Source organism: Ammospiza caudacuta, chromosome 1 (genome assembly GCF_027887145.1).
Source record: "Ammospiza caudacuta isolate bAmmCau1 chromosome 1, bAmmCau1.pri, whole genome shotgun sequence".
In the NCBI taxonomy this organism is placed as follows: domain Eukaryota; kingdom Metazoa; phylum Chordata; class Aves; order Passeriformes; family Passerellidae; genus Ammospiza; species Ammospiza caudacuta.
In genome coordinates, this window is record NC_080593.1 from 8,902,684 (window position 1) to 8,916,927 (window position 14,244).

General features: G+C 51.0%; 1 protein-coding gene across 2 annotated transcripts; it reads right to left on the bottom strand.

Moving 5' to 3' along the window:
- Window positions 1–1,250: 1,250 nt before the first annotated feature.
- On the bottom strand, window positions 1,251–10,728 carry SHH (sonic hedgehog signaling molecule). Of its 2 annotated transcripts, XM_058816564.1 has the most exons (4): window positions 10,385–10,728; window positions 5,400–5,661; window positions 1,394–1,957; window positions 1,251–1,363 (listed from the first exon to the last, which is right to left on the bottom strand). In XM_058816564.1, the coding sequence occupies exons 1-4, from the start codon at window positions 10,691–10,693 to the stop codon at window positions 1,251–1,253; spliced, it is 1,248 nt and encodes a 415-aa protein (XP_058672547.1). In that variant the 5' UTR covers window positions 10,694–10,728. The 2 variants fall into 2 exon arrangements, with proteins under 2 accessions (XP_058672547.1, XP_058672539.1); XM_058816556.1 differs by having other exon boundaries at window positions 1,251–1,957.
- Between the last annotated feature and the right edge of the window lie 3,516 nt (window positions 10,729–14,244).

Here is a 14,244-nt window from a genome sequence, read left to right on the forward strand (position 1 = left end):
CTCATTTAGGTATCATGTTTCCTAAACCAACAAGGAAAAAGGAAAAAAAAATGGGATGCACCAGGAACTCTTAGTTATTATATACTAACCAAACTGTGCATGGCACATTTTATTTCTATAAAACTATTAAAACTATTACAAAATATTCGAAAATACATTTTAGTAAATTTACAGCAGTTATTTCTCAATTTATTAATGCAAAACATCCTTTTCCCCCTCTGTACAAACTACCATCTCCATCGTCACAGAATTGCCGCCATGTGCGCTTTTTAAAAAATATTATTTTCTAATAAACTTTTTCTGAAGTTAAAAATAACAAAGTTTCTTACGGTTTTTGCAAATAAAAAGTTTGTGTAACAGTCTCGACTTCCATGAACTTCCATGAACGTGGCCAAATGATGTTTTTACAAAGCAAAGCATGGAAAACAATACAGGAAATGATGTTACATTTGCAACTATTTAAATTAAAATAATATATTCTCATATTTTACACTATTTCAAAAAACGAAATGTGATTCAGTTAAGTATTGATCTCTCAAAAAAATCTAATTTACAATTCTGTGTATAAAAATATAATTTACGGACCCCCATGAAGTTTGTCTTTTTTGTGTGTGTGTATTTGTTTGTTTGTTTGCTTGTTTTTTAGACTTGCTGAAATGAAAGAGCAATGTAATGGAGAGATGGGAAAGTACAGAATTTTGCTTTCTGAAAGTCAGGACACACGTGACATGTAGAAAAATAGACTCTGCGCAGTTTTGCTTGGCCTCACAAAATAATTTTTTCTCCTGTGAGTACAGTTCACATGATAATAAATTATCAAAGAAACTATTTAAGGCTCTTGAAGGTCCGGTTCATATCATTTAAAACATCTATTCAAAATACCAAAGAAATAAATATCCAGGAGAGGAGGAAAAAAAAAAAAACAAACAACAAACAAAACAAAAGAACAAATAAAAATATATATATATTTATAAACTAAACAGAACAGAACTTCCAGGGGTCTTTGTTTCCCTTTAAGTCTACTTTGGACTGTCCTACTTAATTATTATTATTTTATTATTATTATTTTTTAAGTCTTAATCCGTGCTCTCTTTTAAAAATATGTATTTTTTCCTTTTTTTTTTGTTTTCTTTTAGCGTATTCTTTTCTTTTTTTTTTTTCTCTTTTTTTTCTCTCCTTTCTCTCTCTCTCTCTTTCCCTCCGTGTCTCTGTCTCTCCGTTGGAGCCTGGCGGGCTGGCGCGGGGGGCCCTCAGCTGGACGACACCATCATGCCCAGCGGGTGCAGAGAGTCACTATCCAGCACCCAGCTGCCGATGCGGTAGAGGAGCCGAGAGTACCAGTGGATGCCGGGGGCCGTGGGGTCTCCCATGGGGGACCCCATCCCGGCGGGACAGAGGGCGGCCAGCAGGGCCTGCAGCAGGCGGAAGGGAGCGAAGGCCCAGTGCGCCCAGCTGTGCTCCTCGATGACGGCGTAGCACGAGGCCAGCACGCGGTCGATGAGGATGGTGCCCTGGGCGGTGAGCGGCGCGTAGGCTCCCGACGCCTCCTCCCGCAGCGACACGCGGTGCACGGCCGCCGGCAGCAGCCGCCGCCCGCCCTCGCCCAGCACGAAGACGCGCTGGCCCGGCCGCACACGGCTGGCGAACAGCGCCCGGCTGCCGGCGCTCCCCGCCTCCGACTGGTTCTGCTGGGGGGCCACGAACAGGAGGTGGGCGGCCGTCAGCAGCAGCCGGGCCCGGGGCTGCCGCGTCTCGATGACGTAGAAGAGCTTGTGGGAGCCGTCCTCGCGGTCCAGGAAGGTGAGGAAGTCGCTGTAGAGCAGACGGCCTTCGGTGTCGGCCACCAGCACCCGGTCTCCAGGCCTCAGGTCCTTCACCAGCTTGGTCCCACCTTTCTCCAAGTGCACCGTGGCCGAGCCAGGGAAGCAACCTCCGGATTTGGCTGCCACTGAGTTTTCTGTAAAAGGAGAGAGGCAGAGTAGGGTTAGAGGAGGCACATATGTATTTTTTTTTCCTTTTTTTTTTTCTTGCCCAGGATGGGGCATGGGAGCATGCAGGAACTTATTGCTTTCCCAGCCACCCCAACCCACAAAGAAAGCTCAGGACACAGCCTCTGAAATTCCTCCACCCTCATCTATGAGCACTTTCCATTTGCACTCATTGGGTCAAGTGAGAATCCCCTTCCTGCCAGATTTGAGCCAGTGCAAAATCTCCTCTAGGTTAGGAGTTACAAGAGTGATTTGTCTCGTAAGGGAAATAAGCCAAAATATTTCCACTGAGAAAACTGTTCCAGAACAAAATCTCTCCTGGAAGAGCTTCCCATTTGGCTACTGTTTACCCTGCACTGACACCTGATGCCAGATAACTTGCAGGCTTTTAAAGCCGAGTCATTTTGCTGGCATGAAGTTTCTTCTCTAAGCAAGTGCCTGTGCTCTTGATGCTCAGGGTCCCCATTCAGCTCTTACTCAAGGAGCACATCTAGGGCAGCAAACAGCAAAGAACAGGAGGAGACTTTGCCCCAGGTTGCACACAAATTTTGCCACTGCAAAGCCACAACCCAAATTTCCCAAATCCCCCTGCATAGTGCTGCACAAGCCCCCATGCTGCCTCCAGCCTTCCTGCTCAGCATGCTGGCTACTGGGGCACATCTCACACTCACAGCTCCTTGCCTGGCATCTCCAGCACTTTGCTTCAATCCTCTCCCAAAAAAGAAAGAAACTTCCCTCCTTCTAGGAGAAGCATGCTCTTCCCTGCCTCGTAGCATGTGATCCCAGAGCAGCCCAACACTGTGCCAGGCCCAAGCAAATGCCTCCTCCTGAGTAACTCTTGGGAGTTACTCAGAGTTTAGAGCAGCTTTTGCTGCTTTCCTGTGCTACTGAGAGGAACAATCTCAGACTTAAAGACAGCAAAAGTAGCAATGAGACTCTGTCTCTCTTGTAAATCACTTTTTGGAAGTTCAGCCACCTGTGGGGCGGTGGGAAAAGAAGTCTGCTGTGCTCCAGGCTGATCTCTGTCTTAACAGAGGGACTTGCAGTGCTCCTAACCACTCTGGTTTTTTTTTTAATATTGGTTAATATCCCACAGTATGTCATGGTAGCAAGTGTTGAGATTCCCCATCCCTCCCTTGCCTTTCCCTGCTTTCTCTCAGTTACTCCCTATAGCAGTCAAGAGACCTGCTGATTTAGATCCTAAAGATGGACAGATTTTATATTTTGTCTCTGTGACTGCTACTGAAATTCCTATGATTTAAACAAATCATTGGAGTGTCCCCTAATGACTTTCTCAGGAAAGACAGGAAGGGTGAAAATTAGACCGTTATTGATTTGCTAATGACTTTATCACTTCTTCAGAAATGAAGCAGCAAGATCTCCAAGGCCTCCCTCTTCAGGGAGGACATGGCAACAAACAAGCTATGTGCTTTATGTGGAGGCCTCTGCTAGTAAACTACACCTTCCTACAAGCTGGCAGTAAAGGTCTGGCTAGAGCTTTGTTTGCATATTCAGGGACTTGATGAATAGATGTAGTAGTGTAGCAGCTCTACAAACATGCCAGTGAATTGGCAGAGGTGTGAAAATCTGCTTCTTTGAGCAGCGCTTGTTTGGGTTCTCTAATTAAAATCCAATAAAGGATCAGCATTGTCATTCTGATTCATGTAATAAATGCAGACACTCTTGGAAGAGAGGACACTTCCATTTTTTTCCCAGCTTCTTCCCCCCCTTTTCTCCCCCTCCCTATTTGTTCAGGTGCAGAAACCCTATGTGCCAATTCACACACATACTCTCCAAAAACCCAGGACCTTCCAAGCACTATTTGCACAGCAGAGCCACTTTTCCAAGGCACTCAAGATCTGTATTTGAATTTTAAATGTAGAAGCTTGCTCTAAATACTTGCTGTAGCGCATTATCAATGTCCCTTTTACCACCCCTGCCTCTCCCTCCTCTGTTCTGGTGACAATAATTCAGGCCTTGGGGGAACTCTTCTTTGCATTCCAGTCTCCTGGATCATACTTTTTGCAAACAGAGATCTAGATAAAGAATCTTCCTGCTGGCATTATGGGATTTAATCTTCTCATGAGATGCTCTGTCATGAAATGAGGTTTGGACAGTTTAAGATCAGGCTGAGAGAGTGGAATTCAAGCCTGCTCCCTTCAGCCTGCCTCGTACAGTCACACGACCCTGCCTGACACCCTCCAAATATTGCCCCCGAGTCCTTGTGTGCCGAATCTCAATGAGCAGCTTGGGGTGGCTCCCGTCCTGTGAAACACCCCTGGGGTGGATTAGGAGGTGCTCCTGGGCTAAGGTCACCACACACCACAATTGGACACCTTGCGCTACAAAGCCCATCTCGGCTATTGAAAGGGGAGTTTCAGATCTCCACACAGCTGACAGCTTTGCAGGGCCTCTTTTCGCCTAGAAAGGACCCAGGAGCTGAACAAAAGCAGTAGCAGGCTCTCAGGACAAAGCCCACATGGGCCAGGAGAGGTGCTCAGCCCCTGGGCAGCTCTGGGATGGAGTGAGGGACGTGAACCCCTCCTGCAGGTGGGCACGGCTGCTTCCCTGCCATGGGTTCGAAGCAAACAGCTATATTTAAAGAAAGCCCATTATTTTCTTTTGCAGCCAAGTGTCTCCTGACACATCCAGCAGGTTGCTGGGCTAGGGTATGCTCTTAAAAAGAGCTTTCGATGTCATACAGCTGGATGGAGGGAGGCGGTGGAGCTGGGGGCTGTCACTCGCTGACAGATTTGCTCCACCAAAAAACGTGTCAAGTGTCAGGAAAAGAAACTCTGCGAGTCGGGGATTTCTTGCGAGCTGTTCCCGGGTTGAGACAGCGTGTGGCGTTGTAAGCACAGGGGAGGGGAGGGGAAAAAAATTATGTGTATGTGTATCCCTATCTGGGAATTTCCTAGCGGCTACAGCTGAAGGAGGCTGGGGACCACGTTATTTATTTTCCTGGCCGGCTCCCACTCGGAGATTAGCGCTCGCGAGTAAGGCGTGCAGCCAGCGGGGCGGCTGGAGACGGCCACGAGTGTTTGTGTTGAACACGCTCCTTGGATGAGGAAAGCATCAGACCCCACGGGGGGAGGAGAAGGGTGTGTGGCTGCGGCACAGCTCTCGTGGGGAGGCTGACCAAGCAAATCACCCAAATAAAAGTGCTGTGAAAAACTGCTGCAGCTGGCTGGGCTTTGTTTTTTCCTTCCCCCTCGCTCTTTCCTTTCCCCCACCTCTGCTCCGACGGGGTCGCTAAGAGGCGGGGGAAGGCCCCCGGGGCTCTGCTCCCATCCCCTATGGGGACCCTGCAGGGACAGAGGAGGGAGCCCGGCGGCAGACACAGGCCACAGAAGGCTCTAGGGCGCTGAGTCGCTGCCCTGGGATGTCTCCCCACCTCAGCACGACCCTTACCTGCTTTGACGGAGCAGTGGATGTGCGCCTTGGACTCGTAGTAGACCCAGTCGAAGCCAGCCTCGACGGCCAGGCGGGCCAGCATGCCGTACTTGCTGCGGTCCCGGTCCGACGTGGTGATGTCCACGGCGCGGCCCTCGTAGTGCAGGGACTCCTCGGAGTGGTGGCCGTCCTCGTCCCAGCCCTCGGTCACCCGCAGCTTTACCCCGGGCCACTGGTTCATCACCGAGATCGCCAGAGCGTTCAGCTTGTCCTTGCAGCGCTGCGGGGACACGGCGGATAGGCAAGGGTCATTGTGGGGGTGCTGCAGTCTGGGGAACACCCCCCCTTCGTTATCGATACCCCCCTGGGCCGCATCCCGCTTCCCTCTCCCGCCAAAGAGGCGGCATTCCTGCCCCCCCTGCCAAAGAGGCGGCATTCCTGCCCTCCCCGCCAAACGCGCCCCAGGATGGGCTCAGCCAGGGCTGAGCATCTTCACCTCCGCTGCCAGGGAAGGACGGGGAGGTGGGCGAGGACGGGGAGAGTGAATCTGGGCACACGGGATGAACAGAGACTCAAACACCACGAATACCCACAGGGACGGACCTTCTCCCTGCCCTGGCACCTGCTGGGGGGACAGGGGGACCCCCCTCTGCCGGAGCTGGCGGTTCAAAGGCACCTGCACGGAGCAAATTCCTGCCGCTAAGTGCCCTGTCCCTTCCCGACAGCAAAGTTTCTGCCCAGAACAAACACTCGCCATGTATCTCAGAGTCACGGATTCCCCCCCTGGAATGTCTCTGCGGGTCTTTTCAGCTTAATTCTGTGTTGAAAAGGGTATCAATACATGTTAACAGCCTTTATGTGCTGGAGGGAGGGGTGTTTTTTTTCTTCTCTCCCTTCGCCCATCACTCATTAGAGCCCTCAAAGCTGCATGGGCTGGGAGCATTCACTCCGCTTCAAACATACATCGGCGCTCGCCTACAAAGCCGAGCAAATCCATACAATAATATAGCTCTTAGTGGGAAGATGAAAAGCAAGGGAGGGCCAAGGAGGGAAGTTAAGCGGAGCAGGGATGCTATGCAAGCTAGGAGCCCCTTTGTGTGGAGTGAAACCCTTCCAACTCCGTGGAGAAAGTACTGCAGGGTTTTTCATTGACCATCCAGAGCCACCAGCCTTCCCTGGGCTGAACTGGGCCCAGCAGCACCGGGAGCACGTAGGGATTGAATAGTGAGGCACACAGGACAGGGGAAAGTGAGGAAAAGAGGTGAGCTGAAACCCTGAAAGTTTTAGGGAGATTCCCATCTTAGCCAGGCGGGGAATAGACACAGTGGCGACAGGGGAAAAGGACTCTCAGCCGGGCAGAAACTGGAAATCAGCACCGAAAGCATTGAAAAGCACTTGACTAAAGGCACAGAGTTAGAAACACACACGTTGCCAGCTTTCTTCCTCCTTTTTGAGAGGAGAACAACTCAGGTGCATGTACCTGACATTGCTCTCTTGATGCAAATAGCGATGTGGCTGTAAGCCACGGCGGGATGCAGTAAGCTGCTTTCCCCACACTTTTGCTGGCCTGACTGCTGTACTTGGCCTTCTGCAGGACCATTCTCCCCAGTGTGCTCAATAAAAGACCACAGAGTCCCCTTTCACATCTCCCAGGAACGCAAACCCCTCCATTACTCGGACGACGCTACTTTTAGGGACGTGACAAGGTTGCTTAGCAAGGAAGTTTCACCAACAGCCATAAAAGTGATTCCCGCAACACACAGGTTGATATAAAGAGATATAAAAGTCCCCGAGAGATATAAAACACAGTCACGAGCTCACTTTGGACTCTCTGGCCTACCGTTTTATGGAGAGAGACGGGTGTTTGGGTTTCGGCACCGTTCCCGGCAGCAAAGTGCAGCGGGACAAGGAAGTTGAGTTTGATTTCTTTTATTTTTTCCCCTCTCTCCCTCTCACACCTGAGTGGATAGATACGCTCCATCACTGATTTACAGGGGAAAGGGGGAGAAGGATCAAACGTCCCAGCTGCCGATAAGGCGACAGTGCTGCGCGACACGGCGATGGCGATGTCGTGCCCCGCACGGGCGGAGCGGGCGCGGGCAGGGACGCGGGCAGAGCCGGGGGGCTCCTCTGGCTGCTCCGGCCCTGCCAGCACCACTCCCCGGCTCCGGGCTAAATAAAGAAGGAGAAACGACCTCCTAAAGGACTTTTCTCCCTTTTATACTGCCTGAGCTGGATTGTCAGAGTCAAAAGCCGTGAAGCCCAGACTATTTATTAATTCATCGGGTCGTGTGCCACAAATCAAGCCCAATTCTGTTCAGCCACCGTGAAGCTCAGCAGGGCTGCCTCCACTAACGCTTTGTGTGGAGGCAAAGTTGTTCAACAAGCCCTCTCCTGCCAGCTCCTAATCTCTTCACAAATGAATTGCTTGAAGGAAACACTTAACAGGTACCTGTCAGTGTAAACAACCTGGTGGGCTTCCTAAATGCCAAGTTGATCTCTAAATTCCTCACATCACGCACTGGTTGTGTGGCTGCATTACACGAGATTGCTATTTTATTTCATACAAATTCCAGCTTTATCATACTGACCTGGCCTCCTTATCTCTCTCCCCAATCCAGCCAATGGCCGGGGTGGGGGGGGGGGAGGAAAGGGAGGAAGGGGGGAGCCCTTAGCAAACTGCTGGTGTCACCTGCAAAGTTGAGAACCTGACTTACCTACCTCTGTTTGCGTTCCCCCCCACCCTTCTGGAGTTAATATTAACTAGCGACTAATGCATTCGGCAACCACTCTGCAAGTTTAACGATTCTGTCCATGAAAGATCTCTCCATGGTTGAAGGGCTCCCGAAGCCGGCGTTTAAAGGCTGGGATTTAACGAGAGGTTGCCGGCCGAGCGGGAGAGGGAAGGAGAGGAAGCAAGGCAGGGAGGCCAGGGGCAGGACCGCACCCCGGGCAGCCGAGGACCCTGCCGTGCCCGGGAGCGAGGGCAGGCAGTGCTCGCTGCCCGGCCCCGCTCCGCTTCCCGCTCCCTGCCCGGCCCGGGGTGCCGGAGCCCCGCTCGCTCCCCGACCTCGCTCCCCTCTCTGCCCGCGGGTACCCGGCCCTGCGGCCTCCCCGGCCCCGCCGCTCTCAGCCCACCTCCCCCCTTTGTGTCTAAGGCACGGGAACAAGCACTGAAGGAGAGGGGGGGGGGAAAGTATTTGTTTTCGTTTCGTTCGTCTGAGGGAAGTTGACAGAAGGTCAGGAGTTCAGACGCTGCCAGCTAATGCAGCGGGAGCGGCCAGCCGCGTAGCCGGCGCGGCGTGCCCCGGGAGAGCCGCGGGGCCGGGGTCAGCCCGCAGTGCGCCCCGGCCCGCAGCGCCCCGCTCCCGAGCGTGCCCGGCTCCCCCCGCGCCCGCCGCCCCGCTCCGCTCCGCTCCGCTCCGCCGCGCACACGCACCGGCGCAGCCGCGCACGGAGGGATGCGCCGAGCCCCGGCGGGAGCCCGTCTCCCGCGGAGCCGCCTCCGCCGCCGCTGCCGCCGGGCTGCGGAGGGAAGGGTGAAACCCGAGCCGCCGCGATCGATACGCGAGGGGAGTAAGTGGAGCTGAAAATGAGAGAGATGCGGCTCCGGAGGCAGCGGGGGCGGAGGAGCGCGGGTGCGCGGAGGGGCGCGGGCCGCGCCCGAGCGGGGACCGGCACCCGCTCCGCTCCGCAGCCCTGCGCGGGGCGGCGGCGGCGGCGGGCGGAGGCGCCGCCGCGCTCCGAGGTGCGGTGCGATTTAAGGTGGTCGGGAGGAGATGGTGGCGGCCGCCGGTCCCTCGCCCCGAGAGACCCGGCAACGTGCGGAAAATCAGGCCGAGGAACGGGGAGAGTTTGGGAAATTCCACCCCCCACCCCCCCTTCCCCGCGTCCACTCCCCGCCTAGTCCTTCCAGGCGAGTCCTGCTCTAGCACTGAAGGTGGGGCTTAAATGTATTAATATTAAAAAAGCGCTGTTGACCTATATTTGGAGGAAACCCATTTCCAGTGTCTAGATTGCATGTAGTTTCTGAAACTCCGGGATTAGCAGAGCAATTGACTTCGCTGAGCTCTCTGTTGAGCATGAATTATAATTACGAGGTGACTCGGAGCGGTTCTCTTTCTCTCTCTCTTTCTCTCACCTTTATCTTTTTTTCCCTTTCTTTCTTTTTGTTCATAAAATAGTTCCGCAATCCGATTCCACCCGAAATCCAATATTTACCCAGTTGTAAACCTTGTGCCATCAGATTTTTTAAAACAGAAGGTGATGCAATGCCGATAAGTTGCAAGTCCCTCCCCTATGGAAGTACCAGAGCATTGGCGGCGAGCATCCTTAAAGAAATATCAATATATTTACGCTCTGATGGGCACAATTGCAAATGATGGTATTGCAATACGAGCTATATAATACGGAATCAGATGAGGAATGGTCGTTCCGGCTTCAGCTGCCTTTTGTGAGTGCACGACTGCATGCCTACTAAATTTAGAATACGCTCGCGACAACAATAATAATAATGAAGGTTAAAATGAAATGAAAAGGAAAAAAAAGAGAAATTAAATAAAATAAATAGAGAAAAAAATCAAGTCAGCCGGCGCAGCAACCGCGGACTACGTTTGTAATAATGAGTGGGTGGCCTGGCGGTCACTATACACTTGGGGTCCTCTGAGCTGTATGCAATTCGTTTGATCAAAGTGCATCCTTGGGGACAAATGCAAACAGCAATCTCTAACCAAGTTACAGGGAACGCCATGGCACGGTAATGACTGTAAGTATCACACAGATTCCCCCACCAAATATCGAAACAGCTCCGGCTCCAGCCCCGGCTAACTTGGCCGGATAGATGCTATTTACATTCAATGGGGAAACTAGTCGAGTTTGGAGGGGCGGGGGGAGAGGGGGAGAGGGAAAGGGGGGGGGCTTTCAAAAATACTAAGACAGATGCGTCCTTTAGGATTGCTCAGAGAGGTTAACAAACACAAATACAGGTATCTCTGTGGCTCTACCTGAGTCATCAGTCTGTCAGCTCCCGTGTTCTCTTCATCCTTAAAAATAATGTCAGGGTTGTAATTTGGGGTTAGTTCTTTAAATCTCTCGGAGTTTCTTGTGATCTTCCCTTCATATCTTCCACTGGCCCCTAGGGTCTTCTCTGCCACATTGGGAATAAACTGCTTATAGGCTAAAGGGGTCAGCTTTTTGGGGTGTCTCCTTTTTCCAATGCCCCTGCCTGGTCCACAAGTCAGCCCAGAGGAGACTAAAAGAGCGCAGATGAAGCCCACCAAGAGAATTCTTGTCAACAGCAGCATTTCGTCCATTGAATCCAATTACTTCAAAGCTCTCTGTGCCTATCCCTGGCTGTCTCTCTAGAGCTCTCTCTCCTCCTATGTCCTTGTCTGCTTTCTGAATCGTATACTATCCACCGATCCCTAGCAAGACAGGTGCTGGAATGGCAGGCTTTAGGTCGCTGATAACGGAACACATCGGAGTTTGGTCGGGAGACAGCAATCGAGAGACAAAAAAAGGGTCTGATTTTAATGGTAGCAAAGCAAGACGCTAGTGAGAGGAGTCTGCCTTTAGTTCTATATTATAGCTGCCAGGGCCGAGAGCTGATTGGCCAAGGCGAGGCAAGCTTGTCTTCTGATGTTAACCCTCAAAAAGGCAACAAATTCTTGAAAGATTTTTTTTTTCCTTTTACCTGAAGGGCTTGGATCTGAGAGGGGTGGAGATCGCGCTTTCTTGGGATAACATCAATTACATGCTTTTTTTTTTTTTTTGCTTTTTTTTTTTGCTTTTTTTTTTTCTTCTCCTGTTTTTTTTTTTTTTTTCCTCCAAAAACTTTCTTGGCAGAATGGTACATTTGTCAGCAAGAGGAACAGATGCCTCTCTGAAAAAGGGGAAAAAATTAAGATTAGCAGGCTGCTTCAGTGCAAATCAAGTTTCTAAGGGCAGTTGTGGTTAAATAAAATGCCGAATTATCGGGGAGCCGTGCAAATAGGAACATACTTGGGTAATATTAACGCCCCGGGGGGGAATAATGCCATTTCAGAGCGCACCCACCTAAATGGCTTTGTAACAGGTTTCTTGCCCCTGAAAAGGGAGATTGCTCTCCCTCCCAAAGACATACATTTTTAAACACACTCGCCTTTTAGCTGATAAATGACCATTTAACAGCAGAAACAGGTCTGATGCGAAGCGGCAGTTAAATGAAGTTAGTGTGTCTGACCTGTGTATCACACAACTGCAATGTGGCACTTTTTTTTTTTTTTATTTTAAATAAAATCAGGACTATCACCCAGTTTAAAATAACGTTGTATCTTCGGAAGTGCACGAATAGTCAACTGATTAAAAATAGATGGTCTCCTGAGCACGCTGGGGCTATATTCTTTGTTTCTTTGGTCAAAGTCGGAGAGGAGCGTTTTAGACTCTTACACCTCCTTGCGGGGTGTCATTAAGTTTTTAAGAAAAGCATAGTGTTGAAAGCATCCGCAAACACAATTAACAGAGATCGATCCAAGCAAAGTGAATGGAAAGGGGATAAGTTTAATGTTAAATTAATTGTTATCTCATGCAGCGTGGCAAGTGATGTCTTTATCCCGATCTCCAAAAGCTACTAATCAGACAAAGGTGTTGAGAGACGAGCAAAATTGCAGAGATGAGGCTGATAGAGCAGGTTAGACAGAACAGTAGAGTTCCATATGAACAAACACTTCTCTGCCTGCAAAGTGTTAATTTGCTTTTCCTCCTGAGAAAATACAATTTGTCCTAGGATCTAGAAAGTTTCAGGAGTTTTTCAGGAGTTCTTAAAAATTCCAGGATGGTGTGCTAAAGTAATTCAAAGTCCACTTTCTCAGAAAAACAAAACACATTCAAAGAAATAAACTTTATTTAAGTTGTGGGGTTTAAAAAGAAAAAAGAGACAGAAAAAGGAAAAAAAGAAATAAAAAGAGCTCTTTGGGGTGAAAAACTAGATGGAAGTTTTCTGGTCTGTGACATTGAGCTGAATAGTAATCAACTTAAACCTTGAAAATGGATTTTAAAATCAGTTTTTAAGTGGTAAAAAAGTTGTATATCCGTAAACTGCAACAAACAGGTCAGCACGGACTTTTCAAGGGACAAAGTAGTCTTTTCAGGTAAACTTCAGAAAAGAGGCGAAAGAAGTGGTCCGAAGTGGTCTCATGCCGACTCTAACTGGTGCTCTTTCATCTTTTTTAGCCTATGCTTTTCTTCTGCTATTTATGTTTCTTTGTGGAGTTTCAGTGAGTCGTCAATTTCTCTTTCCGACCTTTAAATTGAGGAATTTTGACTTGGAAATGGGTAAAAAGTTGGAAAGTCAGTAGCTTGGCTCCTGAGTTGTTATCAACCAACTTAGTTGCAGAAACAAGTTGTATAACAGCTAAATACCTGCTTCATGCTATTAAAAAACAAACTTAAGTTTTATCTCCCCGTCTGCGTGCATGCGAGAAGACAGATACAAGGAATATATAATTTATACAAAAGAGGGTATGTTCTTTTGATGTGGTTGCCTAAACAGCATGACTTGATATAACAGTTGATTAAACAGCGCCAAGGAATAAAAGCTCTTCTTAATGGTGTGGAATACTGCAAAACTTTTATCACCCCTCTTACCTTATCCCCCTCCCCATGGAAAGAAGATCGATATCCCAGGCACTGGATGGGTGGACATCGCAGTGAAGAAGTCTAGAGAATAAGGACAAACTCCCTCATTATCAGATTGCCATATGTACAAAGCAGTCACCCAAAGATTAACAGGGAAAGGAAACGCAAAGAAGGAATTAATTAAATGCAAGTAATAAATGCGCGGGGGGGCGGGGGGGAAGGGAGAAATCAAGAAAAGTAGTAACTGTGGGAAGCTCGAAATCCCCCTCCTATCAAATTAGATGTGAAAGAAAGCAGAGCTGGGGGAGCGGGGAGGCTCTGCTCAGCCTCAGCGCAGGCTGGAGCTGGCGGCGGCCCCGCCGGGAGCCGGGCGGGGGGAGCCGGGGGTGCCGGGGGAAGCCGGGGGGGAACCGGGCCGGCGCTCCCGTCCGCCCCGCCGAGCCTCCGGGATGCGCCCTGCCTCTCTTCCCCACCAGGAGCTTTTCTTCTTTCTTTTTAATTATTATTTAAATGCCACAGCTTCTGGGAAAACAACAGCCCCCGAGTCCCCGCTCCGCGCTGCCGGCAGCACGGGGGGCGGGGGTCCCGGCCCTGCTCCCGGCCCGCCGGCCCAGCCCCGGCCCCGGGCTGCAGGGAGCCCCGAGCCGAGCCCTGCCCGCCCCGCACCTCCCACAGCAAACACCCCAGAGCAGCAGCAGCCCCCGGCCGGCACCGACGCCGTCTTTGGAGGGTCCAGAGCCCACAGCCACCGCGGTCCCCGTGGGCCCCGGGTCCCGCAGGGCTGCCCAGCGTGAGGGAGGCGGGGAGGGCCCTGAGCGAGGCCCCTCAGTGGAAGTGCCCGGCTCCGCTGTCCTGCCCACAGCACCAGGTCCATCGTGGAGCTCCTCACAGCCCCCAAAGCCCTGCTGCAGTGCTGGGGTCCCTGGGTCATCCAGACCCTGATCCACACCACAGTCTCAGGAGCTTCCCTTACGGACCCCACTGAGTCCCAGTGCCGGTACCCAGCACAGCCCAATGGCCTCTCACCCCTCGCTGACACACTGGCTCTTCCAGGGGCTCAGCCAAACCCATTGAAGCTCCCACTGTGGTGAGCATCCCCTACGGACCCCAGTGAGTCCCAGTGCCGGTACCCAGCACAGCCCCACGGCCCTGCACTCCTCGCTGACACACTGGCTCTTCCAGGCTCAGCCCAACCCATTGAAGCTCCCACTGTGGTGAGCATCCCCTACGGACCCCAGTGAGTCCCAGT

Bases quoted from the DNA above. Each gene is read 5' to 3' on its own strand.
- SHH (XM_058816556.1), bottom strand. From the start codon at position 10,693: ATGGACGAAATGCTGCTGTTGACAAGAATTCTCTTGGTGGGCTTCATC. The intron at 5,662-10,384 runs GTAGAGCCACAG...GTGTCCCCGCAG, and splicing joins CTGACAGACTGATGACTCAG to CGCTGCAAGGACAAGCTGAA. The intron at 1,958-5,399 runs GTAAGGGTCGTG...CTCCTTTTACAG, and splicing joins CCACTGCTCCGTCAAAGCAG to AAAACTCAGTGGCAGCCAAA.